Source organism: Onychostoma macrolepis, chromosome 06 (assembly GCF_012432095.1).
Source record: "Onychostoma macrolepis isolate SWU-2019 chromosome 06, ASM1243209v1, whole genome shotgun sequence".
Classification (NCBI taxonomy): domain Eukaryota; kingdom Metazoa; phylum Chordata; class Actinopteri; order Cypriniformes; family Cyprinidae; genus Onychostoma; species Onychostoma macrolepis.
In genome coordinates, this window is record NC_081160.1 from 3,917,703 (window position 1) to 3,942,160 (window position 24,458).

The 24,458-nt window shown below is 35.7% G+C and overlaps 3 protein-coding genes across 5 annotated transcripts; all 3 read left to right on the forward strand.

Annotated features, from left to right (window-relative positions):
- The first annotated feature begins 281 nt into the window (after positions 1–281).
- ppig (peptidylprolyl isomerase G (cyclophilin G)) lies at positions 282–7,299 on the forward strand. 2 transcript variants are annotated; one of them, XM_058779800.1, is made up of 13 exons: positions 282–438; positions 1,176–1,240; positions 1,335–1,409; positions 1,573–1,680; positions 1,754–1,798; positions 2,329–2,416; positions 2,698–2,727; positions 2,824–2,963; positions 3,812–3,983; positions 4,310–4,513; positions 4,651–4,732; positions 5,543–5,694; positions 5,905–7,299. In XM_058779800.1, exons 2-13 carry the CDS (start codon positions 1,180–1,182, stop codon positions 6,851–6,853), a joined length of 2,106 nt encoding a protein of 701 aa, XP_058635783.1. In that variant the 5' UTR covers positions 282–438; positions 1,176–1,179; the 3' UTR covers positions 6,854–7,299. The 2 variants fall into 2 exon arrangements, with proteins under 2 accessions (XP_058635783.1, XP_058635785.1); XM_058779802.1 differs by lacking the exons at positions 282–438; positions 1,176–1,240; positions 1,335–1,409 and having other exon boundaries at positions 1,586–1,680; positions 2,652–2,727.
- Positions 7,300–9,132: 1,833 nt separating this feature from the next.
- Positions 9,133–11,480, forward strand: phospho2 (phosphatase, orphan 2). Of its 2 annotated transcripts, none has more exons than XM_058779030.1 (2): positions 9,133–9,351; positions 9,482–11,480. In XM_058779030.1, exon 2 carries the CDS (start codon positions 9,483–9,485, stop codon positions 10,206–10,208), a length of 726 nt encoding a protein of 241 aa, XP_058635013.1. In that variant the 5' UTR covers positions 9,133–9,351; position 9,482; the 3' UTR covers positions 10,209–11,480. The 2 variants fall into 2 exon arrangements, with proteins under 2 accessions (XP_058635013.1, XP_058635012.1); XM_058779029.1 differs by having other exon boundaries at positions 9,168–9,351; positions 9,477–11,480.
- Positions 11,481–11,895: 415 nt separating this feature from the next.
- ssb (small RNA binding exonuclease protection factor La) lies at positions 11,896–21,401 on the forward strand. Its single transcript, XM_058780259.1, has 12 exons — positions 11,896–12,036; positions 13,394–13,471; positions 13,563–13,666; positions 14,462–14,636; positions 14,824–14,931; positions 17,636–17,739; positions 17,862–17,933; positions 18,006–18,048; positions 18,131–18,268; positions 18,871–19,063; positions 19,165–19,281; positions 20,394–21,401. The coding sequence occupies exons 2-12, from the start codon at positions 13,415–13,417 to the stop codon at positions 20,486–20,488; spliced, it is 1,206 nt and encodes a 401-aa protein (XP_058636242.1). The 5' UTR covers positions 11,896–12,036; positions 13,394–13,414; the 3' UTR covers positions 20,489–21,401.
- Positions 21,402–24,458: the final 3,057 nt, after the last annotated feature.

Here is a 24,458-nt window from a genome sequence, read left to right on the forward strand (position 1 = left end):
GTAACAGTCGTTTCCTTGTGCTTCTAAACTCGTGAGTGGTGAGATTTTTTTAATCAAGTCACCTGAACGAATAAATTCAGAATTTTTACGCCTGTAGGTGGCGACAAATTAACGTATATTTTGCTGAGAAAAAAAGAGTGAGAGTAGTAAACAAACTTCTACAAATGACACACGATTACATTTAAAATAATTACAGATTTAAATAAATGTATTTACATATAATGTCACTCACGCGAAACGAAACTCCAAATCCCATTTTTGTCCGCTTTAGGCTTCCGTAGTCTCTAGTTCAGGCGGTTTATGTTTTTACCCAGAATGCACTGCTGGCCGTCACGGCGCCATCTTTATAGACCTGCGCGCTGAGGACACGAGAACGACAGTCAATGTTGTTAATGTTCTCTTCATTTTGGTAGCATTTGTTTAACTTGGATCAAACATGTAAGTTATACGTCCTGTCAAAGATATGAAAAACCTTTCAGTATGACTTGTACGAAGGAAAGAACGAAATGGAAATCTCAATATATTCAGTAATGGACACATGTAGCACGTTAGCATGCTAGTCATTCAATCATTAAAAGGCAAAACGTTGCGCTTTCAGCGCGGGCATGAGAAAATCGAACTAATTACCCGGTTTCCTAAAGCTAATTAGATAAATATACAGTTTAAACAAATTGGGATACACAATGTGTGCTGCTGGTGGCGATTTCACGTGTGTTTTAGCACAAGCTGAGACTCGGAGAACACATGCAGCAGCGCGAAAAATAAACATTTCAATGTCGTTTTATTCTAAAGTTATTTATAATCTCAAAGGTAACATAAAAACAAGTCGAATAGACTTATGAGCCACGTTCGTGGCCGTGATGTGTTATTCTGACGACACTGACATATTGACGCTTAATCAGAGTAACGTTAGGCAAGAAAATAGCATGAACAACTATTGACATGAAGAAAGCGGGCTTGCTAACGTACATAAGAAATACTAATACTCTCTGTGGTGAATTTTTCAAAATATGGCAATAACATGTCAAAGTTATGATTCACAACAAAACCGGAAGGTTTTGCAGGTCATGGAGTCTGTTAGTTTGTGTTATAGTGTTGTTAGACTAGTGAAACAAGTTTTGATGGTGTGTAAAGTCTGTAAGTACAGAAGTGTTTGCTGTGTTTTGTGCCTGCAGTGCGATGGGGGTGAAGGCGCAGCGTCCTCGCTGCTTCTTTGACATTGGTATCAGTAATGTGCCAGGTGAGACTCTATGCACAGCTGCTCTTCAGTACATGAAAACGTGGGATATATTTCCCTGTATAATATTTTCTCCTGCTGGTTTTCCTTGCTGCAGCGGGCAGAGTGGTCATTGAGCTTTTCTCGGATGCATGTCCCAAGACATGTGAAAACTTCCGCTGCCTTTGCACAGGTATCTATTTATATATATATATGCATTTTATATATATAAAGAGAAAGAGAGAGAGATGTTTATTGCAGTAAAATTACTTTATCTGTAAGAGACATTTTTACAGCAAGTCTTCCAGGTCTGTTAATGCATTGCTTTGTGGGTTTTTTCCATCTCTTGTCCCCAGGGGAGAAAGGAATTGGTAAGACTACCCAGAAACCCTTGCACTATAAAGGAAGTCTGTTCCACAGGATAGTAAAGGACTTTATGATACAAGGAGGAGACTTCAGTGAAGGTACTGCTGTCTTGTTTTTAATCATGTATATCATATGCACGATGATATTTGACGGAAATGTTTGCCTTAACAGGAAATGGTAGAGGTGGTGAATCTGTATATGGAGGTTTCTTTGAAGGTGAGTGTCATTTTTTTCCACTTCATAAGCATGTGCAAATGAATAAAGTATTGCGGGTTTTTTTAGATTAAAAGTTCCAGAGTAATGTCAAGTCATTTTCTTGAGATGATTCTTCATTGACTTGATTGACCAGGTTCATAAATCAGTCTAAATTAAAATGCTTATCTAGTAATCAAAAATGACTTCAAGGGTCAACATGAAACAGTTTCTACATTTCAGTCAGTGTTATTTTAGTATTATTTATACGTATTCATTAAAGGTTTGACTATATTTGTTTGTTTTTGCTTTCAATTTTATTTATTTTTATTACTTTTTGGGTTTTTATTTCTATTTAGCTTTAATTTTTGTTTTAGTAATTTTAGAACTTCAACTTCAGTTTAGTTCCATAGCAACATTTTTAATTTAATATTTTTCAGCGTAGGTACATCTAATATTTATATTTTATTTTAAGTGTATTTAAGCAATTTTTAGTAGTTTTAGTTATCAATAACAACAGTGATTTCAATGTTCTGACATTTTCTTCTGTCTAGATGAGAGCTTCTCAATGAAACATACCAAGGAGTTCCTGCTGTCGATGGCAAACAGAGGGAAGGACACCAATGGCTCGCAGTTCTTTATGTGAGTCCAGCATACGTGCTTCTGATGGATTGTACCGCCCTCTCTGGAAATGGACGATGATCTGCGACTATCGTTTTCTTTTTTTGCAGCCTTGATGTAGAATAGATGTATGCCCTCAGTGTATTGGTTTGGTCTTGATCTTTCCCTAGTTAAATCAAACTAGATATGAACTGCAAATGATCATGTCTCGGATCGATTTATGGTGTGCATTAATCACTGTTTTTGTGTTCGTTAGATTTATATTTACATTCTGCCTCACTGTTTTGTGTCCCTGACCATAGAACTACAAAACCAACTCCTCACTTGGACGGGTGAGTGTGCAGCACGTGTTTATACATTTTTGATAAACATACTGCTAGGTAACATCTTATGCAGTGTTTAACAGGTTTTGTTGCTTTTTTCCACAGAATTCATGTGGTGTTTGGTCAGGTGATCTCCGGCCAGGACGTGATCCGGATGATCGAGAGTCAGAAGACCGATACCAACAGCCGACCCTACACCGAGGTCAAAGTGCTCAACTGTGGGGAACTTGTTCCAAAATCTAAAGGTGATATTGCATATTTTCTTTTCTCATGTTTAAGGCTAGAAATGTTTAGATGTTTATGCTATCAGCTTTACCTTATATTTTTATTGTGTACTTGTGTATAAACATGCTTCTGGCCTAAGTAGGCTGGCCCTATGAAATTAGTTTTATTTTTTTCAAATTAATTATTTTTTTTTTACATTTTTAATATATTTTCTGGATTCTGTTATAATTCTTTATGATTTTGTTTTAATGGTTAAGTAAAATTTTAGTAATCAAAAAGCATGTCTAATTAAATAAAATCATTAAGTTTAGACAACTTAACAACAAAAATAAATGGGAAAAAAATGAATATGTATACAAATGCAATTATTATAATTCATGCAAATTTATCATCAAAAACAGTGGCAATCAAATGAAGGCATAAAGCATTGTGCCATCCAAAAGTTTTAGATCTAGTCACGGTTCTTCCATCTCATTCGTTTTATAGTGACTTCTACACACAAAACTAAAGCATTCAGAGCCACTGTCAGTTAAGAATTGACAAAAGAACTTATTTAATAACTGAGTACAGTCAATGCACATCAATTGTGATAAAACTGTCCAGTGTTATGGATGTCAGTATTTAATGGTCACTATGATTATTTGTTTTACTCACAACTATCTTGAGAATAGACTGGATGTTAATAATTCATTCATGCAGAATGTTCCTGTAAACTTTTATTAATAATAAATTACGATTGGCAGTGCAAAAATAGCATCTCAAAGAGATCACACTTTAATTTAATCTTGGTTTAATCCTACTGATGCATTTTTTCCAGTCGAATTGTGGTACTGCGTTTTAAAGTATTGCTTCAACTTCTGTCATCCAGCAAAGAAAGAAAAGAAGAAGCATCAGTCATCCAGCGAGAGTGACGACGACCCTTCCTCAGACAGCTCGTCGGACTCAGGGGAATCAGAAAAGGACAAGAAACGACGGAAGAAACATAAGAAGGAACACAAGAAAAAGAAAGAACAGAAACACAAAAAGAAAGACAAGAAAGGGTGCAGTTGCCCTTTACACATTTATGATGAGAATCTTTCACCCTACAATAACACTAATATAAAATGTTTCAAAATGTGAAGAATTTACTTCCCTTCATTACTAAAATCTCAACACGTACCAAAATTATCACAGACATCATAAGCAGTCTTGAAATTTATACAATTAAAATTTATTAATAACGTATAACAATATCTGAAATGATTTTGCCAGCCAGTCATTTTTAAAAACAATTTTGTACAAATCTTATTCATTCTTGCTGAAAGTGATTTTTAATGTAGTCATTCTTCAGAAGAGTGTGAAAATTTTAACATGTCTTTTTCTGTAGGTCTGATGAGGAAGAGGCTGATCCCCAACCCATGTCGACCATCCGCCCAGAGGAAGTCCCGCCCATTCCAGAAAACCGCTTCCTAATGAGGCGAAGCCCCCAGAAGGCCAAAGAAGAGGAGCAGGGGAAAGAAAAGCAAAAGGAGGACTCTGGGAAAGACGGACAAAGAGAAAGAGACAGGGAGAGAGAGAGGGAGAGGGACAGGTAGAATGTGATATGTTGATACTTCCTTCAGTAATGTTGTGGAGGATCATTTGTTGTACAGACATGGATGAAATGCTTATGTTGTGTGATTTTTAATATTTTCCTCTCCAGTTCATAACTTTTCAAATATATTCTAGACCCATAGCGAACTCACGGCCAAATCGCACAAGACTGGTGATGACCAGGTCAGGCCGCAGAATTAAAGGAAGAGGACCGAGGGTAAGAGAATAAATGTGATTGGCTTTGAAAGGCAGATCGTGAAAGTTAAACGTGAATGCACTCAAAAAGTTTGGGCTCGGTAAGATTTCTGAAAGACGTCTCTTATGCTTAGCAGGCAGGGTTGCCAGGTTTTCAAAAAAAAAAAACCCGCCCAATTGCTACTCAAAACTTTTTTGGTAAAATTCACATTCCAGGGGATAAATATTACGTTATTGGGGTTGCTTCAACCCGCGGACATGAAAAACAATCTGCGGCAACATTTCGCAGAAAAATCGCGGACTTGGCAACACTGTTAGCAAAGCTGCATTTATTTGATCAAAAATGCAGTTAAAACAGTAAGATTGTGAAATATTTTAACTATTTAAAATATTTGTTTTCCATTTTAATACAATAAAATGTATTCATTCCTGTGATTCAAAGCTGAATTTTCAGCATCTTTGCTCCAGGCTTCAGCATCACATAATCCTTCAGAAATCATTCTAATATGCTGATTTGCTGCTCAAGAAACATTTTTGATTATTATCAATGTTAAAAACGGTTGTGCTGTGTAATTTTTTGTGGAAACCATGATGCTCCATGAAGTTCAATCGAATAGAATCAGTTTAAAAATAGAATTAAAAAAAATATATTATAAATGTCTTTACTGTTACTTCTGTTCAATTTCACATATCTCTCACACACGCACAAAAAAAAGAACTGATCCCAAACTTTTGATCGATCCAGGTTTTGTTGTACATATGTCTTCATTTTTATTTTAGTGAATAAAATTAAAGCAAATTTTTGTAATTATTTATTTTTTTATTTCTGTAGCGCTACCGGACACCATCTAGATCTCGCTCGCGGTCATGGGATCGGTTTCGCCGCAGTGAGACGCCTCCACACTGGAGGCAGGAAATGCAAAGGACACATAAAGCTAAAGCCAACACAGCCGCCACCCAGGAACGATGGATCAAAGGGGACAAGTATGTGCAATTTTTACAGTGCACACAAATATTGCATCCAGGATTCATGCAATGAGTTCATAAATGTAACTTTTTCACTCAAAAGTAAAATATTGTTTTCTTGCCCTTGTGCTATTACAAAACATTACTTGCGCTCAAGAGTTGTCTATATTATATAATTTATTAAAAATATATTTATTATTCCTAATTTTTTTATTTTTTTTTTTTCAGAGGAGATATGTCAGAGGACAAGACAGAAGCTACTGAGCCAGCCAGCGAGAACAAAGCTGCAGGGCAAGAAGAAGCAAAAAAGAACTCTGAACGAGAAAAGAGAGATGCAAAGCGGGACAAGTCACGCAGTACCTCCAGAGGAAGAGACAGGAAGAGGGACAAACATCGCTCCAAAAGCAGAGATAGGGACGCACGAAAAAAGACAGATGCTGATGCGGAAAAGAAAGCTCACAGCCGGAGCAAGAGCAAAGAAAAGAAGAGAGAGAAGGAAAAGCACAGTAAAGCGGATGACAAACGGGGACGCTCAAGCAGCAAGGACAGGAAAGAGAAAGATGCCAAAGAGCGGGACAAGGAGGGCGAGCAAAAAGACAGAAGCAAAGAAAGGAGCAAACAACATTCAGAAGGGAATGAGAAAGAAAAGTCAAAAGAGGTGGAAAAGAAGAAGAATGGAGAGCAGCGACGTGACCGATCTAGAAGCAGAGAAAAGGGTCGTGACGGGTCACGGAGGTCCCGGTCCAGAGGGCGCGACAAGCGTGGCCAATCACGCGACAGAGGCCGTGACAGACGCCACAGCAGCAGCCGGGACAGAAGATCATCTCGCCGGTCAAGAAGCAGAGAGCGAGACAGACGGGACCGCGGGAGAGACGCAGAAGACAGAAACAAGAGGAAGAGTGCAGAGGAGTCAAAGAGCAAAGAGAGCAGAGGACGAGACAGAAGCTCCAAAGAACGGTCCTCCCAGAGACAGAGAAGCCGAGAGCGAGATGATCGCCAGAGCGGCAGGAAGAGGAAGGAGAAGAGCGACAGTGGAAGCAGCGATTCAGAGAGCGATGCTGATAAACAGAAGAAAAGAAAAAGGAGCGAGAGTCCGAAATCTAAAGAGAGAGCAAAGGACAAATCTAAAAGTCCAATGAAAAAGAAAAAGGACTCGTCTTCTAGTGACAGTGACTGAGGAGAGACTGCATGTACCACAACATTTTTTGTTTTCATTTCCCCCATCAATGACTTGCTGTACAACGATGGATACAAAGAGACATATTTTAGTCATCGTGTGAATCAGACATGACCCTCTCCTGAACGCCTGGAACATTTTTTTTAAGGACTGATATGGATCGCAATGTCCTAATTTGTTTCAGTTGAATCGGTTATATTTGTCCTGCTTTTATCTGACATTTGTTTTCATTTACTTGCCCATATCCTGACATAAACGTTTAGTGAAAATGGTTGCTTAATTGTTTTTCTGTCCGATCTGAGCTGTGTTTTATAAAAGGGGTTTGTTGGGGACATGTTTGCGTAAATTGGAGTTTTGTAAGGGCTTTATGTTTGTAAAGAGATGACAATGTTAGGTTCTGTTGAATTTGACAAATAAAAATTGATACTGAATCTGTGAACTTCAAATTCAGTGGTCCCGTTTATTTAAGTCTCTTCCTAAGTGCAATTAGGAATTGAGGATGTTTAAGGCAAATACTTAAGGCAAAACTGTTTTTTTATGCACTAGTCAATTGTGAGATTGAGCCATTTTGCTTCCATAACTTTTCTATCAGATTATTGGAAGGAAAACATCCAAAATACAATTTAATATATCTTTTAAAAGGTTTCTCAGAATGAGTTTTTTTCCCCCAGCACTGAGTCAGAAATCTCCATTTAAGCAGCACTCTCATGCACTGAATTTGACATTTTTATCTACTCTGAAGGTTTTTACAGAGGGGGTGTTTCATATATCAGTTTGATATATCTTTGAGTGATCGAAAGAGATCTTAAATCCTCTCTGTACAAACCTTTAATATGAAACAACACGTTGGAACCTGGCTTTATCCAATGTTCAGATTTCTCTTCTGGAAATGTATTAAATTAGCGCATATTTAATTAGATAACGCCTCATCTCCATATTTAAACATATTTCAGAAAACGTGTAATACCGAATGTCTTGATGTACTGACTAATCAGCTAAGGTACCACATGATTTTTATTTATTTATTTATTTTTTACTAGATTCAAGCTTGAAATTAGTGTTTCAGTCATAAATTGTACTGACATCTGATTTAACCCTCTGGTACTGTGTTGCCTCCAGGCAACAACATATTTTTTAGTTTTTTTAAATAAAATGAGACACATTTAATTGATCAATGCTGTCTCAGGGAAGGAGAAGTCAAGTACTAATAAGTGAACATACAAAAAAGTGGCCACATGACCCACAGGGGTCCATTTTGTTTCCACTTTCAGGACATGTGCACGTCACATGACTCCTTATTTTGCCCAATGAAAAGTGCATTTTTCATCAATTTCCATAGATTTAATTGCCTACAAAAAATCTTAGTCACCTTCATTGGAAAGTAAAGAGGTATTTTCAAAAACTTTACATAATATTTCATCAAATGATCATAGGAAATTAGAAAAAACTGCATGTTGCCTCAAGGCAACATTGTACCGTAATGGCATCGCATAAGGCCATGCAGGCATACTAGGTTAGAATACAAGTATATGATATATGTAAGGAAAATGGTTAGAATTATCTAAATGTATTAGAATTTTTGTAATGCATTTGCAAGAACAGCAATTCTCATACTATATCTGCACATATTATGATTTTTCTGTAGAGTTAAATTGTTTCCTCAGCTTTCACAAGCAACGAGGTGTCATTAGTGAAGTAAGAGATTTTGCATGCATGTGCTTGTGTGTGTATGCATGCTTGTAAGAATAAAGTGCATATATAAGGTTATGATGATTTTTAATTTTTTACTTTGAAACAACACATTATATTATTTTGGTATGACAGCAGATATGAAAGTTTAGTTATACTTGTGATACACGATGGTGCAATGTTGCCTGAGAGCAACAGCTGGATATGAAATGTTACTTTTTATTAAATATGAGATGTGCAATACATTAAAAACTAGATAATTCTGTTTGGTTAAAGAAATTGATGTTTTCAATAAATATATTTCTTTTTTCTGCATGAAAATGTCAAATGTTAAAATTTTTCCGTTGCGGTACAATGTTGCCTTGAGGCAACAAACTTTAAAAAAAATTAAAAAATAACGAAAATGTTTATTGATATTGTTATAGTGTCCAATTACAAATACAAATATTTTTTTCCTCATTGATATCATATTCCGTACTGTAGAGGGTTAAAACGTTAATTCAAAGCTTTATGGCTCTACTATTCTAAAGTATTTACTAGCATTATCTATATTTTAAGACAGTTCCGTTCTCATTCAGAATACACTGTTTCACTTTGAATGAAACAGAAAGCAAGAACGACCCAAGTTCTTACGATTCTAGTGACCAATCAGAGCGTCGCGAGACGTTTGAGTGACGTGAGTGGCAGCCAATCAAAGACGAGCCGTTGCTTGCGGGGCGGTGACTAATCATGCTTTGTGTTGTAGGCAGCAAGTGTCGGTCTCATAATCGCTAACGAAATCGAATAATTCACTCAGGCTGCCGCTTCAGGTCAGTATATATTTAATTTGCTAACATACATCTCATTACTAGACTTTCTGAGACAGATATGTTGAATACCGAACACCTTTTTTGTAGCTCATTATGTCAATACTGTGTTTTTGTGTCATTTCCAGCGCAGAATGAAGACCTTAGTAGTATTCGACTTTGATCACACTATAGTGGATGACAACAGCGACACATGGGTGATCCGCTGCACTCCCGAGCAGACGTTACCAGACTGGCTGAAGAAGTCATACCAGAAAGGCCTGTGGACCGAGTATATGGGTCGAGTCTTGACCTACATCGGAGAGCAGTCCGTCCAGCCGGAGCACATGCGCGCGGTCATGGAGAGCATCCCGCTCACCGACGGCATGACCGAGCTCCTGACCTTCATATCAGAGAATAAGAAGGACATCGACTGCATCATAATCTCCGATTCCAACAGTATCTTCATAGACTGGGTTTTGCATGCATCAGGGTTGAAGTCTGCTATAGATGACGTCTTCACCAACCCTGCCAGCATCGATGCACGCGGATATATGAGCGTGCGCTGCTTTCACGCGCATGACTGTCAGCAATGTCCCGTAAACCTGTGCAAGAAGAGGGTACTGCAGGATTTCAGAGAGAAGCAAGCTAAGGCTGATGTGCATTATGAGAGGATTTGCTATATAGGAGATGGAGGAAATGACTTTTGCCCCGTTCGAGAATTGAAAGAAGGGGATATTGCGATGCCTAGGAAAGGATTCAGCCTAGAGAAACTGCTATGCAAAGCCATTTCAGAGGGTTCAGAAGCACTGCCTGCGAAAATCATGCCCTGGACTAGTGGCAATGAAATCCTCAGGGAGTTAAGAGCTCTAATTGAGTAATATAGTATTATAGGCAATATTGTGGCAAATTACAGACTCACTGAACTAATCACATGTTTATTCTGCACTAAATGCATCATGTGCATGCATGTGCATCCTATTATAGCTCTTTCCCCCCTTAATCTACTTGATAAACTAATTTCGGCACGGTGTAATATCTGTCAGAATTAAGTTTATGTTTTGGTTTCAGTGCACTTTTTAAAATGTAATTTTTTTTAACAGATTTACATATAATTGTTTTGACAGTAATTTTAAATCTCTTTGAGATTTAAATCATAGTATAAGCTCACTGTTTGGATTTATATAACAAATAACTTAACAGTTTGAGGTGCTTAATATTTAATCCACTGAGGTTTGCTGCAGAACATTAAAATGAACAAATGTAAATGTTTTAACATGCTGACTAAATATTTATTCTAAAATTTGCACAATGAAAATCCTATCTATAAATACTATGCCAATGAATACCATTATTGTCATGCAGCCTGAATGTGACTCTAAACCTTTAACACTGCAGTTTGGTACTACTATGAAATGAAAATAGTTTAATATTTCAATGCAGAAGATATAATACGAACCATATTATTTTTATTATTAGAAACCCTAATCTGCATGTTAGTAACATATCCACATCTATACAGTGGACCCCAAAAGTCTGAGACCACCAGTAGGTTTCTTGTTTTTTGGGTTATAGTATTATTTTTTAATTATATTTTATTTCTATTTTGAAGTTGATTATATATTACAAATAATTAATGAAATAAAATAAAAATATTGGTGTTGTTATTATTAATATTATTGAAACACTTCAATGTGGTGTCAGACTTTTGGACCCCACTGTATGTTTCAGTGATGTTTCAAAAGCCAGCAGGGTCACAGTTACTCATGCCGAGTCCTGATAACAGCAGTTTGGAGTCAGACGTGGCGCTCTTGACTTTAGATAAACTGTGTGGTGAACGTTTGTTCCTGAATGCGCTTGAATTTTAGATGTGTATTGTAAATGCAGCCTGATTCTTGATTCAGAGTGTTGTATTCAAAGCAGAGATGAATGGAGAACAGGAACTCTAGTATTGGCTTATAATAAATGAAAATAAAGTTTGCATGTCATAAAAGTTCGTTCATATGACCGGAGCATCGCCATATTCTCCTAAACTGGCACCTTGTTCCTGTTAATGTTTAAAACAAATCTTGTGTCCTTTGTACTTGTGACACACAGGCCATGCACATGTTTAGTGTCTGATTATAAAGTAATAAATTACCCAGTCAAAGTTATGACTTGCCTTTTGTTTATTTGATTGTATCTGAATGGAGGTTAAACTAAGCCTAGATAGCAGCCATAATTTAATGAAGCACAGACTGAGTTCAGCACTTTGTGGAAGATGATATATTAAGGAACAGGACCTGGCTGCACAAACCTCTTGAGCTAAATCATTAGTAATAATTATAGGCTGTATGATGTGTGTTTTTTGGGAATAAAAAATTATTTTCAATATAACAATATTCCAGTGTTCAATATTTCAAATAAAACGCCTGAAATATTAAGGCTATTAATAAATTGCCTGTGTTTTAGCAAAGTGGTAAAGGCATGGTAATGCATTTTCAAAATAATGAAATAATTTAAAATGATTGAAAATAAAATTATTTAAAAAGAACGTAAAAAATAAAACGGTCAGGAAATGAGCGGATTCCGCGTTGAACTCACTTTCCCATGATCCTCCACCCGGTCTCTGCGTGACGACATAACAACGCGACGCCATCCCTTGATCACGTTCGGATTGCGTTTAGCGTGGCGTTTGGTTGAGATCAGACAGAGCAGAACGCAAGTAAAGTGAGTATGGGTTTTTTGCAACGTTGTTTGTTTTTCTGATGTTTACAGTGTCACAATGCTTCAGAACGGACAGAAAAACAGCAATGACAGATTGTACGCCCGATGTTTGTTTAGTGGCGCGCGGGGCGCACGTGAGTTATAAATATTTATAACAGCTATTGACTGAATTTATAGCCTACAGACAGGCTATTTTAATCCTATTCAACACTGGATATGTTCACTTCAGTAGTCAGTATTCAATATAAAACAGAAGCTGCACGCAGGAGTTTTGCTGGACTCGCACGTGGTTTGAGAATCACACACTTGTCTAGTCACGCCGGTGTCTGAAGTTCACCTACATTTTTTACTCAAATTGTTATGCTGATAATTAGGGCTGGACGATATGGCCTAAATTTATATCACGATATATTTCTTAATTTCCGTCGATACGATATAATTCCGATATCGATATGAACACTATTAAAAAAAAAGCCTCGTTAAAAGCTGCCAAGAATGCCCACAACAGATGTCTGTACCTACAAACTTATGAAAAATGAATTTGCCAAGTCTATGAACTCCTCCTATTAAACTATGTAATATTTTAGGGGGGGTAAAAACAGCACAAATAAATTAATGTTCACCTTTTATTTGTATTTAGCCTTCATACAAACAAGAAATGTGAAATCACTGTCAAATAAACATCTCAGACTCACCTTATTAATATTAATATCTTTAACTTCAAACTATAGGCTAACATACACTACCAGTCAAAAGTTTTTGAACAGTAAGATTTTTGTTTTTTAAAGAATTCTCTTCTGCTCAACAAGCCTGTATTTATTTGATCAAAAATACAGCAAAAACAGTAACATTTTGAAATATTATTACCATTTAAAATAACTGTTTTCAATTTAAAAATATTTTAAAATGCAAGTTATTCCTGTGATTTCAAAGCTGAATTTTTAGCATCATTACTCCAGTCACATGATCCTTCAGAAATCATTGTAATATTCTGATTTTCTGCTCAAAAAAACATTTATTCTTATGTCGAAAACAGCGGAGTAGAATTTTTTTCAGGTTTCTTTGACGAATAGAAAGTAAAGAAGAACAGCATCCATCTTAAATAGAAATCTTTTGTAACATTGTAAATGTCTTTATCATCACTTTTGATCAATTTAAAGCATCCTTGCTAAATAAAAGTATTAATTTCTATCATTTATTGAAAAAAAATATATCGCGATACATATTGATATCAAATTATTGTCCAGCCCTACTTATAATACAGGCTTGTGATGTCACTTTTATTGAAAACGCAGAACAGAAACAGTGTAAATGTTTACAGACTTTTTGCAAAATAGAAAATCAAATCTGTTTTTGTTAGTTCTCGTCCCAGGCAGCAGAGATGGCAGACAATCAGGAAATGTCTCCTCTGGAGAAGAAGGTGGCAGAACAGATTGAGGTGAGATGATGTGCATAATTAGGTTTATTTTCTCCTTCAAAGCCTTCATTCAAATGAATGACGTGAATGTGATGCTTCTGTGTGTGTTCAGTACTATTTTGGTGACCACAATCTCCCTCGAGACAAGTTTCTGAAGGAGCAGCTGCAGTTAGATGATGGCTGGGTCACTCTGGAGACTATGCTGAAATTTAACAGGTAAATACAAGAGAAACGCATCATGTTTCTGGAAATTGGAAAATAGAAACAGGGTTTCTTTGGGTTTCTAAAATGTCTTAATTTACACTTCCACAAGTTAAGTCCATTAAAAAGGTTGTAAATCTGAGCAGAAAGTCGTAATGGCATTAAATGTTGCATGCACTGCAAGAAAATGATATTTTCCTCAGTGTTTTCGTCTTGTTCTACAATACAAATGCATAAAACATCTTTAAATCGAGATGCGTTTAGTTGCAGATGCATTTTGAAGATATAAAGTTTGAGAAATCGAGCAAAATTAAGTGCTTCAAATAACAACTAAAGAAAGAAATGTCAACGGGTATAAAAAGTTAAGTTGGTTTTTCTGAGCCCATTGTCAGATATTTGTTGTTTTAATTATAAAGTCACTTCATTTGGTCAATTTTGTCATTTTGCTTAAGTAAATGTATATTGACTTGTGTGAAAACGCAATGAAGATTTATTGGACATTTCCATTGGAAGTATTTTCAAACTTTGAAGCGCTGCTAATACAATTAATTGTGTGCATTTAGAGAACACACAAAAGTAGTGTGTTCCCTTCATTTTATTCCTCAAATTTTCTTTACCCTGGTCTTAAATTTAGCTTAAATTAATGGGGTTTTACCATGAGCTGTTGTTACATGAAAACAGAGCTACTACTTAGAAATATTCCTTTTTAAAAATAACATTCAAAGTCAGTCTATAATGTAGTTTGTAAATCGAATGGCTCAGGGTTTCTGCTGCTGTTGCGTTTGTCTGATTTTGTGTTCGTCCTCACAGACTAAAGAGTCTCACATCAGACCCAGCTGTTATTGTTGAGTCACTGCAAAAATCTAAAGTGGGTTTGCTGGAGATCAGCGAGGACAAAACCAAACTAAGACGAAATCCGAACAAACCTCTTCCAGAGAACAATGAGGAGTACAGGGACGCGCTCAAACACAAATCCATCTACATGGTGAGCGAATGGGAACATGTTCCTCTTTCTGTCTCTCCACATTACCTTTGCTCTAAAACAAACAGGGTATTATAGGGCTTTAACAGGTTGTCTTGTCCTGTTTGTATTACTGGATACTGTTGTTTTTCTCTTTTGTCAAGCCACATGTTTCTGTTGGTTGATTGATATTAATGTTTAAATTCAACAGAAAGGTTTTCCTCTTGAAACCACGCTGGATGAAATTAAAGAGTGGTTTGCAGATAAAGGCACAGTTGAGAACATCTACTTGAGGAAAGGAGCCCTGAAGACTTTCAAAGTAAGGCTTTTAACGTGTTGGGCAAGCTACTTGGAAAATGTAGTGAGCTAAGCTACAGTAACATGGCAAAAGTAGTTTACTACATCTAAGCTATTTTTAAAAATTCATTTTTATATTGAACCAACGTCATACCAAGTCAATGCTCTCTCAGTAGAGAGATAAAACTGTCAAGGAGATAGACGGGCATAATAGTTCATAATCCGCTCTGTGTTTGGCATCACTCACAATCTGTGTGCCTGCTGTGTTCACGAAGGTCGTAGCATTAACAGGTCGATGCATTGCAGTCCACACTACAGTCAGTGGTTGATCTGATGAATTAGTCATTTGGTAGTTTGTTTTTGTATTTCTGTCGGTAATGATATGCTCTCGGTCTTCTAAAAGTCGTAACAACTTGTACAGAATAGCCACGTTCTTATTATGTCTAGTCAAATTATTGTACCCGATCAGATCTAATATAAATAACATCAAATTAGCTTTTGTTGGCACACTTTGTAGGGGGGAAAAAATTAAAAATCCCTTCAAGCAAAGGGAGTCTGCTAAAGGCAGTTCAACATCGCAAACATGAATTCAAAGCTCCAGCAGGAAAATCATCATATAGAATATTTAGCAGTTTGTCACACTCTTGCTATTAAGTATATATCCCATTATAATAACTTGTTAGATTACTAGTAACTAAGACATTTATAATATTTTTAATAGGCCTATAATAGTTAAAAAGGTAATATAAATGTTCTAAATGAGTTGTTTATTAGTATATAATATAGATTAAAGCTGTATAATATTAAATTAAATGTCTAATACTTAAACTTCCATTGAAGATGAGGCAGAAGCAGGCTCAGAGAGAGAGGAAGAGCTGAAATTATTACAGTGCTGTCTTCTCTAAGTGTACACTACCAGTCAAAAGTTTTTGAAAAGTAAGATTTCTTCTGCTCACCAAGCCTGCATTTATTTGATCCAAAGTAAAGCAAAAACAGTAATATTCTAAAATATTTTTCCTTTTTCTATTTAATATTCTATTTTAATATATTTTAAAATGTAATTTATTCCTGTGATTTCAAAGCTGAATTTTTAGCATCATTACTCCAGTCACATGACCCTTCAGAAATCATTCGAATATTCTTATTTGCTGATCAAAAATATTTATTATTAGTATTGTGTTGAAAACAGCTGAGTAAAATTGTTTTCAGGTTTCGAATAGAAAGATCAGAAGAAAAGCATTTATCTGAAATGGAAATCTTTTGTAACATTATAAATTCTTCATTCATTATAAAGTCTTTATCATCACTTTTAATCAATTTAAATCATCCTTGCTAAATAATAGTATTAATTTCTTTTTATATATATATATATATATATAATATAATATACTGACGCCAAGCTTTTGAATGTTAATGGTGTATAAATGCTGATCTTTGGATATTTCTATTCATCAAAGAATCCTGAAAAAAATCTACTCAACTGTTTTAAATATTGATTATGATAATAATACATGTTTCTTGAGCTGAAAATCAGAATATTAGTATGACTTTTGAAGGATCATGTGACAATTTAGCTTTGATCATCAGAATAAAATACATTTTAAAATATCTTCAAATAGAAATCAGTTGTTATTTTACTGTTTTAGAAGAGGCTTCTTTAAAAAACATTAAAAATCTTCAAAAACTTTTGACTGGTAGTGTATATTTGTAACAACTGGATAATTTATATTAACAAGCACCCACCCCTTTAGTGCCCCTTTTTTTTGGTTTGGGCCACTGCCCCTCAAAATGTCTGTGCACGGCCCTGCTTCTGCAGCATTTATTAATCTTAATGTTAATTTCAACATTTAGGCCTACAAAAGTTGTGTTTGTTAACATTTGTTAATGCACTGTGAACTAACATGAACTACCAATGAACGACTTCATTTCCACTAACATTAACAAAGATGAATGAATACTGTAATGTATTGTTCATTAATGAAATCTTATTGTATAGTGTTACCATATAAATGTATAGGCCTACAGATAGGCTATTCACGCACTTCATTCACGAGAGGCGGGAGGAATAATGAGGTTTGACTGACAGTTTGAGGAGCCAATGGCGTTACGAGCTTTAGTGGCGGTGGCGTCACTTTTCCTGATCCGGGATCAGTGATCCGTAGCTGTTATATTTCTGATTTGAGCTTGAGTTTCAGAAATGCTTTGCAAAATGTAACGTTAGCTTTTGTTGACGCTACTGCGCTTCGCTACTGAAAAGCTATTTGATTCAGAATTTGTTATGCCTTCAGTGGTCAGACCAGTGTTATTATTTATATACTATTATGATATTTATTAATATTTTGAATGTTTTAATAAATTATTTTAATATTCGATTAAGGTATTCGTTCTTTAAAGATTTCTATTTAGCTTTATTTTTTAATTTTATTAATTTTGGTACACTGTAAAAAAAATTGTCAATGAAACTTTTAGAATACATTTTACAAGAAAATACTTGAATTTCAGTTTCTGAGTAAATTGTTTTCAGTGTGCATCAAACTTTATTTCAGTTAGTTGCCAAGGCAACATTTTAAGTTGGCATTTCATCTAATACTTTAGTTAACAACACTGGGACAGACAAGATTACAATACTTGTACTTGGCATTGTAATTATATTTTACTGTAAGTAAAACAAATGTTTTTTGTATCTACCTCAGTTTGTTTGTTTACGTTGCTGTTGTTGTCTGCAGGGATCGATCTTTGCAGTTTTAGAGTCTGAAGAAGCTGCCAAGGCTTTTGTGGAGCGTGCTGATGTCAAAGAGTACAAAGGGAACGAGATGATCGTCATGATGAAGTAGGTGCTTCTGCAGTTCAGCTCCTCATTTGTCTCCGAGCATTGCATGTTGTTTTCTTAGTACCTAATTGGCTTTGAATATTCTGGTGTGAAAGTTGTTAACCTTTGACCTCTTTCTGTAGAGATGACTACTTTTCTAAAAAGGTGGCCGAGAGGAAGCATAATCGTGTGGAATCAAAAGCTAAAGCTAAAAGGTAATGCATAACATCTGTTCTACAAAAAAGTGAGATGAGTTGAAAGTTATAATTGGTAAATGTGCATTCCAGTGAAAAGGAGGACAAGCAGAAACAAGCTGAAGAAGAAGAGCTGGTGAGTTTTCATGCGGAAACGCAAAAGAACAAGTTCTCAGATGTGACTGTGTTAATAATAAATGGCTCTTCTGTTTACCCAGAAATCTCTGAATGATCAGAGAGGCTGCCTGCTGAAGTTCTCCGGTGAATTGAGTGACACCTCGAGAGAGGATTTCCACAAGATCTTCTCTGATCATGCTCGGATCAAATGGATCGATTTCACCAGAGGAGCTAAAGAGGTGAGAAATGAACATGTTTCACAAATACTTCTGTCACATTCAAGTCTAGACAACATTATTTTTACTATTCATTTTTTAAATATTGGTTAATTATTTAACATCAGTTTTTAAAATCGCATTTTAGCTATATATATATATATATATATATATATATATATTATTTTTTTATTATTATTATTTTGGGGTTTGAAAGAAGTTTCACCAAAGCTGCATTGGTTTGAAGAACAAAAAAACAAAACTGTAATATTGTGAAATGTTACTGTTTTCTGTTTGATTGTATTTTAAAATGTAATTTATTCCTGTGATCAAAGCTGAATTTTCAGCATCGTTACTCCAGTCGTCAGTGTCACACGATCCTTCAGAAATCATTCTAATTTGCTGCTCAAGAAAAATTTCTTATTAATTTTATAAAATTGTGCTGCTTAATATTTTTATGGAAACTGTGACACATTTTTCAGGATTCTTTGATGAATAGAAAGTTCAAAAGAACAACATTTAACCATTATGTATGTCTACTACTGTCTAGTAAAAAAAAATCCAATATGAGTTATACTTTAAAGATGTCGTCCTCCTTTAATTTCTGTTGATGATATCCTCCTCAGGGCACCATCCTGTTCCACTCAAATGCACAGGAGGCCCTGCAGAAGGTCCGAGAGGATAATGGTGGAGAAGATCCTAAGGTTAAAGAGCAGGTTGTTCAGTGGGAGGTACTTGAGGGAGACGTGGAAATGGAGACACTGAAGAAAATCATCGAAGATCAGCAGGAGTCCATGAACAAACGTAAAATAGGCAGAGGTAATTCAGAGGATACAACAAACACGCGCAGGTGTCTGAACCCACAGAATCTCACAGTTTAACACATTGCTCTTATGCTACGCCTTATCCCGTGATTGTAGGAGGTCACAGGGGTCGTGGAAGAGGCAGGGGAGGACGCAGAGACCGAGGAGGAAGAGAACAGACTCAGTTCAAGGGAAAGAAGACCAAGTTTGATAGTGATGAAGAGGGAGATGAAGGTAAAAGGGACATTCTGGAGTCCTTTTCTCTTCGATTGATGTCACATACACTGAAAGAAATGGTGTAGAAACGATTTTCACTCTGAAATTGCTAGTAGATTTTGTCACACTTTAGTTTGGGGACCAATTCTCACTATTAACTACAACTTTTGCCTCAAAATCCTAGTTTGCTGCTTATTAGTAGTTAGTAATGTAGTTGTTATATGTAGCTATGGGATAAGATTGAGAGCTCTAAAATATGGTCATGCAGAATAAGGCATTAATGTTCTTTATAAGTACGAATAAACCTTAAATTAAATTCAATTGTTACCTTTAAATCTCACATATAGTTACAAAAAAACCCAGCAAGTATCTTGATGAATTAAATGTGAAATTTTGAAGTTGAAAGACCAAAGTAGTATTTTCTACGGCGGCCGAGAGAGCTCAATGTGCTGCAAATAGAAAAAACACCTGCAAATTAAGAAAACGACTTCAGTTTTACAACACACGCGCTGCAAATGCTCACAACACGAACAAATACAGAAACACACTGCAAATAAAATTGTTTATTTGTGTGAACATTGTTTTCTGAAGTTCTCTCGGCCACCGTAATTTTCTTATAAAATGTACTCCAATCTGTTTTATTTACAACTTTGAAAAGTCATTTTTAATTTAATTTTAATAATATAAATGTAAAACAATAATATAATGGGTATAATGATTTTGTTTTAAAAATATATTTGTATTTGTTTATTTATTTAACTTATGCCTGGTAATACTTAAAACATTTAGAAGTATAATTAAATAATATGCTGAAGACAGACATTGTGGTCGTAGATTTCCTCAATACAAAACTACTACAAATAAAATCCAAACAGAATATCATGAGCTATGAATTTGTTGCATAGCCTTTTGTATTTCTTTTTATTTTAAAATTGCAATTGCAGCAAAGCAAATTTACTTTCTTGTTCTCACTGTGACAGTGACATAAAACTGTCTTTTGTACATGCATTTCTGATTTAAGATTTCTGATAATTTTGTTGAGGCTGAGAGGTTAGTCAGGTAAATAAAGTTTGCTTTGAGTTTGTGGGTTTAGTCGTATGAAATCAGAAATGTATTTTCTCCTTCAACAGAACAAGACAGTCCAAAGAAGAGACCTCTGGAGTCTAATGGTCAAGATAACGAAGAGCCGGCTTCCAAACAAGCAAAAAGCGAGAACGGTTCTTAAGGACAAAGAACTATGGCCTTATTTTTGAACAGTAGATTTTCCCTAAAAAAAAGAAACCTGAAAAATGCATTCTCAGACTACTACTTGTGTCAAAAGCTGCACAGAAGCTTTATGCCACACTTTTTCCGTAAACTCACCATGAAAAAGGCATTTTTTGTTCTTTGAACAAACACGGTGCCTGGATGATGTTTATTTGCACACTTATGATTGCTGGTATGATTTAAGATCTCATCTGCAACTCTATAAATGTGTCCTTTTTAAAATCTGTTCAGCAGTTAGCTGGAAGAGCTTATATAACTATTAACATCTTTAATTGCGTATTTTCATTCCTTGAGCGCTGACAGTCTGCAGAATCTACACCAATTGTGTTTTGAGCGTAATCAAGGGCTGATTATCGGATCTGATTTGTTAAATGCAGTACTGTATTGTATTGTTATAGAACTGTTTGAGCCCTATAAGTGAACTTATGAAGGTTTTGACAATGTCAGAATTTTTAGTAGTAAGCATTGGTCAATGTTGTTTTTTCCATTAACGAAAACCTGTTTTCCACCTGTTAGATTATTCCATTGCTTTTGTCACTTTCACAAACGTAACATAAGACAAAAAGTGTGTTATCCTTGTTTCTTTTTATACGTTGCTTTAAGTGGTTACAGAGGCATGTAGATCTGGAGAGTTTTCATTAGGAGGAATTAGATTTGACTGAATTTTGTTTTTTAAATCATATTTTCTTTATCACAGCAACAGAAACATGTCTCTTAATCTAAAGTGCTGTTTTAGATGCCATGCTTCATATTTACCCATTCAGGGCTTCAACAAGCACTCATTATTTTTTCCTTATGTTTTTTACTGTTTGCCATCTGTTGAGATGAATATTACACAAATTCAATAAAGAGTCTTGAAAATCAAAATAGCATTTATGTATGTGGTGTTGTCATTTTTGATGCAGTAATCATGGCATCATACTTAAGTGCGCCAAATCATTTGTGGCTCTTTTAAACTCTGAGTATTGGTGAATGTTATTTATATTTAAATGAATATTCTTGCAGTTGGACAGGCCTTGCAAATCCACAGCTTTAAACAGTGGGATAATGCTTATGTTGTTTAAAAAAAGCCAAAAATTATAACGAAAGCCACTAACTTTGTATGTACTCGATGCTTTTGACACAATATAGTTTCAAAACCACAGTGAATCCTTCAAAGATTACACACAAAATGTGCTAAAGAATTGTGCATAAAAAGTAGTAAATGTTGTCTAACTGGAATGCTGATTTAAAAATTCTAATGTATTTAGGTTGTAACAGTGGCAGACCGAGAACTATAGTGCTCAATGGAAATTTGTTGTATCATGTATACAGACTGAATCTAAACCATAGTCTTTTAGTAATATTACTAACATTATGATGTATGCTGTCATACTGTGTAGAGAGGAAAAGTGTAAAGCTCCATGTCTTTTAGAGGTTAACTTTTGAGCTAAATTATTATTGTGATATCACTGCACATCCAGCAGGGGGCGTTATGCCTCTATTTTAAGTGCCCAAACATCAAGACGTTTCACTGCAGTTTTTGCACGCCAAATTCAGGCTTGCTTTGCTTAGAGGTGGTCCTTTGATGTTTTCCTTTTGAGTAGAATGCAAATACTTCTATCTGTGGTGTTTTTCTTTTGGTGCAATGTCACTGCTGGGAAGCAAAGAAAATTACCAGTAAACTGGTGTTGATCCTCGGCTCACCGCATCAGCGCATTGCAGTTTCTTGATCTGCGCCCATCATGGTTTGAGATTTGTTTGTCGAGCTCCATGTTTTTGAAATCTATATTTTACATGCTAGTCTTCATGCTAGTGTGGAAATCTTGTGTATACTGGCTGAAGAGGTGCTCTGAAATCAAGAATGTCAGGCTTAAGCCAGTGAGCATCGATACCCAAGCAAATACATAATACACTAAAACCTCTGCAAATGGTTTTAGAAACAAACTTAAAAAACAGCTTAAGCAAGCCTGTTGGTCTTATCTGGTTTAAGCTGGTCTTCCAGCCTGGCTAAATCAGTTTCTAAACTCCTAAAACAATCAAGCCAGTTCAGGCCGCAGCATCACTCTAGTAACCTGTTTTGCATGTGCAAATATCATATCATCATTGTAGTCTCACTCTATGTGACTCTATCTGATTGTTATTCTCATTTCTCCCAGTTAAGATGCATTATTATTTTCCGATGTTCTTCCTCTATAATGTCCTAGATTTTTACTGTTTTCTATGGGTTTTTTACCCTGCATTTTTGATGTCATTTGACATGGAGCGGCTCACAGTATCATGCACACACACAGGTCTTCATGCATCGGTGCGCGGTCTGTCACCCTTGTTTTGCATGCACAAGCAGTTGCCCGCATGTCAATGAGTGTCCCTGGTGTCTTTCAATGTCTGCAGCACCTGAAAGTCAAACATTCGACTCTGACACCAAAACCGCTGCTGTTCAACGCACATAATGCATGTCCTGTGAAATGAATGCCAATGGCTTTACGATCTTTTACAGAGATATCGTATCGCCATACGTGACGTGAACGTGACATGAATCGTTTGTTAACAAATAGGTTGTTGGTTGTCATTTAGTACACAATCCAATATCTACAACACATCAGCTGGAATTTCACAGCACTTGTTGAAGTCAAGTATTATGTGTCGGTGCTTTGTAATTACCTTTTTACATGTAAGCAACCTGTCACGTCACTCTGTCCCAGCATGCATGCTTGCTGATGGACACGCATTGTTACATGACCTTGAAAAGTGCATGAATATAACCAGCCACAGGCACCTACAGCTCGCTCTCTTTCGCACATGGTCAATACCTGAGCAATCAGGGCTTGAATCTGTGGGTGGCGAGGGCTTTCAGAGATGAATGGACAGAGAGATCAGCCTGATAACGGAGGGTTAATTCCAGCCTCAGTGCATTATGTGCAGCCGTTAATCAGTATTTTAGATTGATAAAGTGTTGTAGAGGTTAGAAGGGAAGAATCATGTGTTTGTGTGCAAGACATGGGGAATGTCCTCTATTCAAGGTCACAGAAAAATGTGCAGTTGGATGTGGGTATTTTGACTGAGATATAGTTTGACGTAAGCCGTACAAGGGCGGAGAATCAGATTGGTGGGGTTCTTCTCCCTGAGGCGGTCTTGACACCACAACGGCAAGATGATTAATTTCTATTTTTAGTCCTGTTTTTTTCCCCTTTTTTTGCCAAAAGTTATGCTATGATCTTTACTTGATGCAAGTCTTTAGAACATTTTAGGAAAGGGCAGCATTAAAAACGCCACACTGGACTTAATTTAAAAAAGCAGTTATATCTTTATACCGAATTCCTTGTCATGCATACATGCATTAATAAGTGGTGTTTGCCCATACTCAGATTCCCAGCCCTAGATATAAACATACAGTATATTGCCCAGCACCATTAGTTCTACAGATTGTTCGATTTGTTTTTGTGTTTAAGTGATTCGTGAAGGGTAAATCCAGTAAAAGGTAAAACATACAAATAAAATCCCATAGGTTTACATTCACTGTTTAAAAACTGTTTAAAGGTTCCAAAAGTGGAAACAGTTGTGGTTCCCCAAGGAAGCTTGTTGAACAGTTCTTAAAATTAACACTTTTTCTTAGTGATAAGACCATTTTAATAACTTCAAGAAACTTTCTCCACTTTTTTCCACTTTAAATGTTTAATAGCCTATTAATTAAGATTATTTTCTCAATTTAATTTAAACAATTCCTTTCAATTTTTGGCAAAAAAAAGTGCTGCACAACTAAAATTAAAACATGAAAAATGTTGATATTGTGTTATATTTCTTTAAAAAGTAATGTTTTAATAAACGTTGTTGTTAAACTTTTGTTGTTGCTATTGACAACATTCCACAGCACAATATTATATTTCTGTCATAATTTCCTAAAGTTAAACCTAACTTTTATTTTGGCGGGTTGTCGTGAAGACCTTTGA

Bases quoted from the DNA above. Each gene is read 5' to 3' on its own strand.
- phospho2 (XM_058779030.1), top strand. From the start codon at position 9,483: ATGAAGACCTTAGTAGTATTCGACTTTGATCACACTATAGTGGATGAC.
- ssb (XM_058780259.1), top strand. From the start codon at position 13,415: ATGGCAGACAATCAGGAAATGTCTCCTCTGGAGAAGAAGGTGGCAGAA. The intron at 17,934-18,005 runs GTAATGCATAAC...TGTGCATTCCAG, and splicing joins TCAAAAGCTAAAGCTAAAAG to TGAAAAGGAGGACAAGCAGA. The intron at 19,282-20,393 runs GTAAAAGGGACA...CTCCTTCAACAG, and splicing joins TGATGAAGAGGGAGATGAAG to AACAAGACAGTCCAAAGAAG.
- ppig (XM_058779800.1), top strand. From the start codon at position 1,180: ATGGGGGTGAAGGCGCAGCGTCCTCGCTGCTTCTTTGACATTGGTATC. The intron at 2,964-3,811 runs GTGATATTGCAT...TCTGTCATCCAG, and splicing joins ACTTGTTCCAAAATCTAAAG to CAAAGAAAGAAAAGAAGAAG. The intron at 3,984-4,309 runs GTGCAGTTGCCC...CTTTTTCTGTAG, and splicing joins AAAAAGAAAGACAAGAAAGG to GTCTGATGAGGAAGAGGCTG.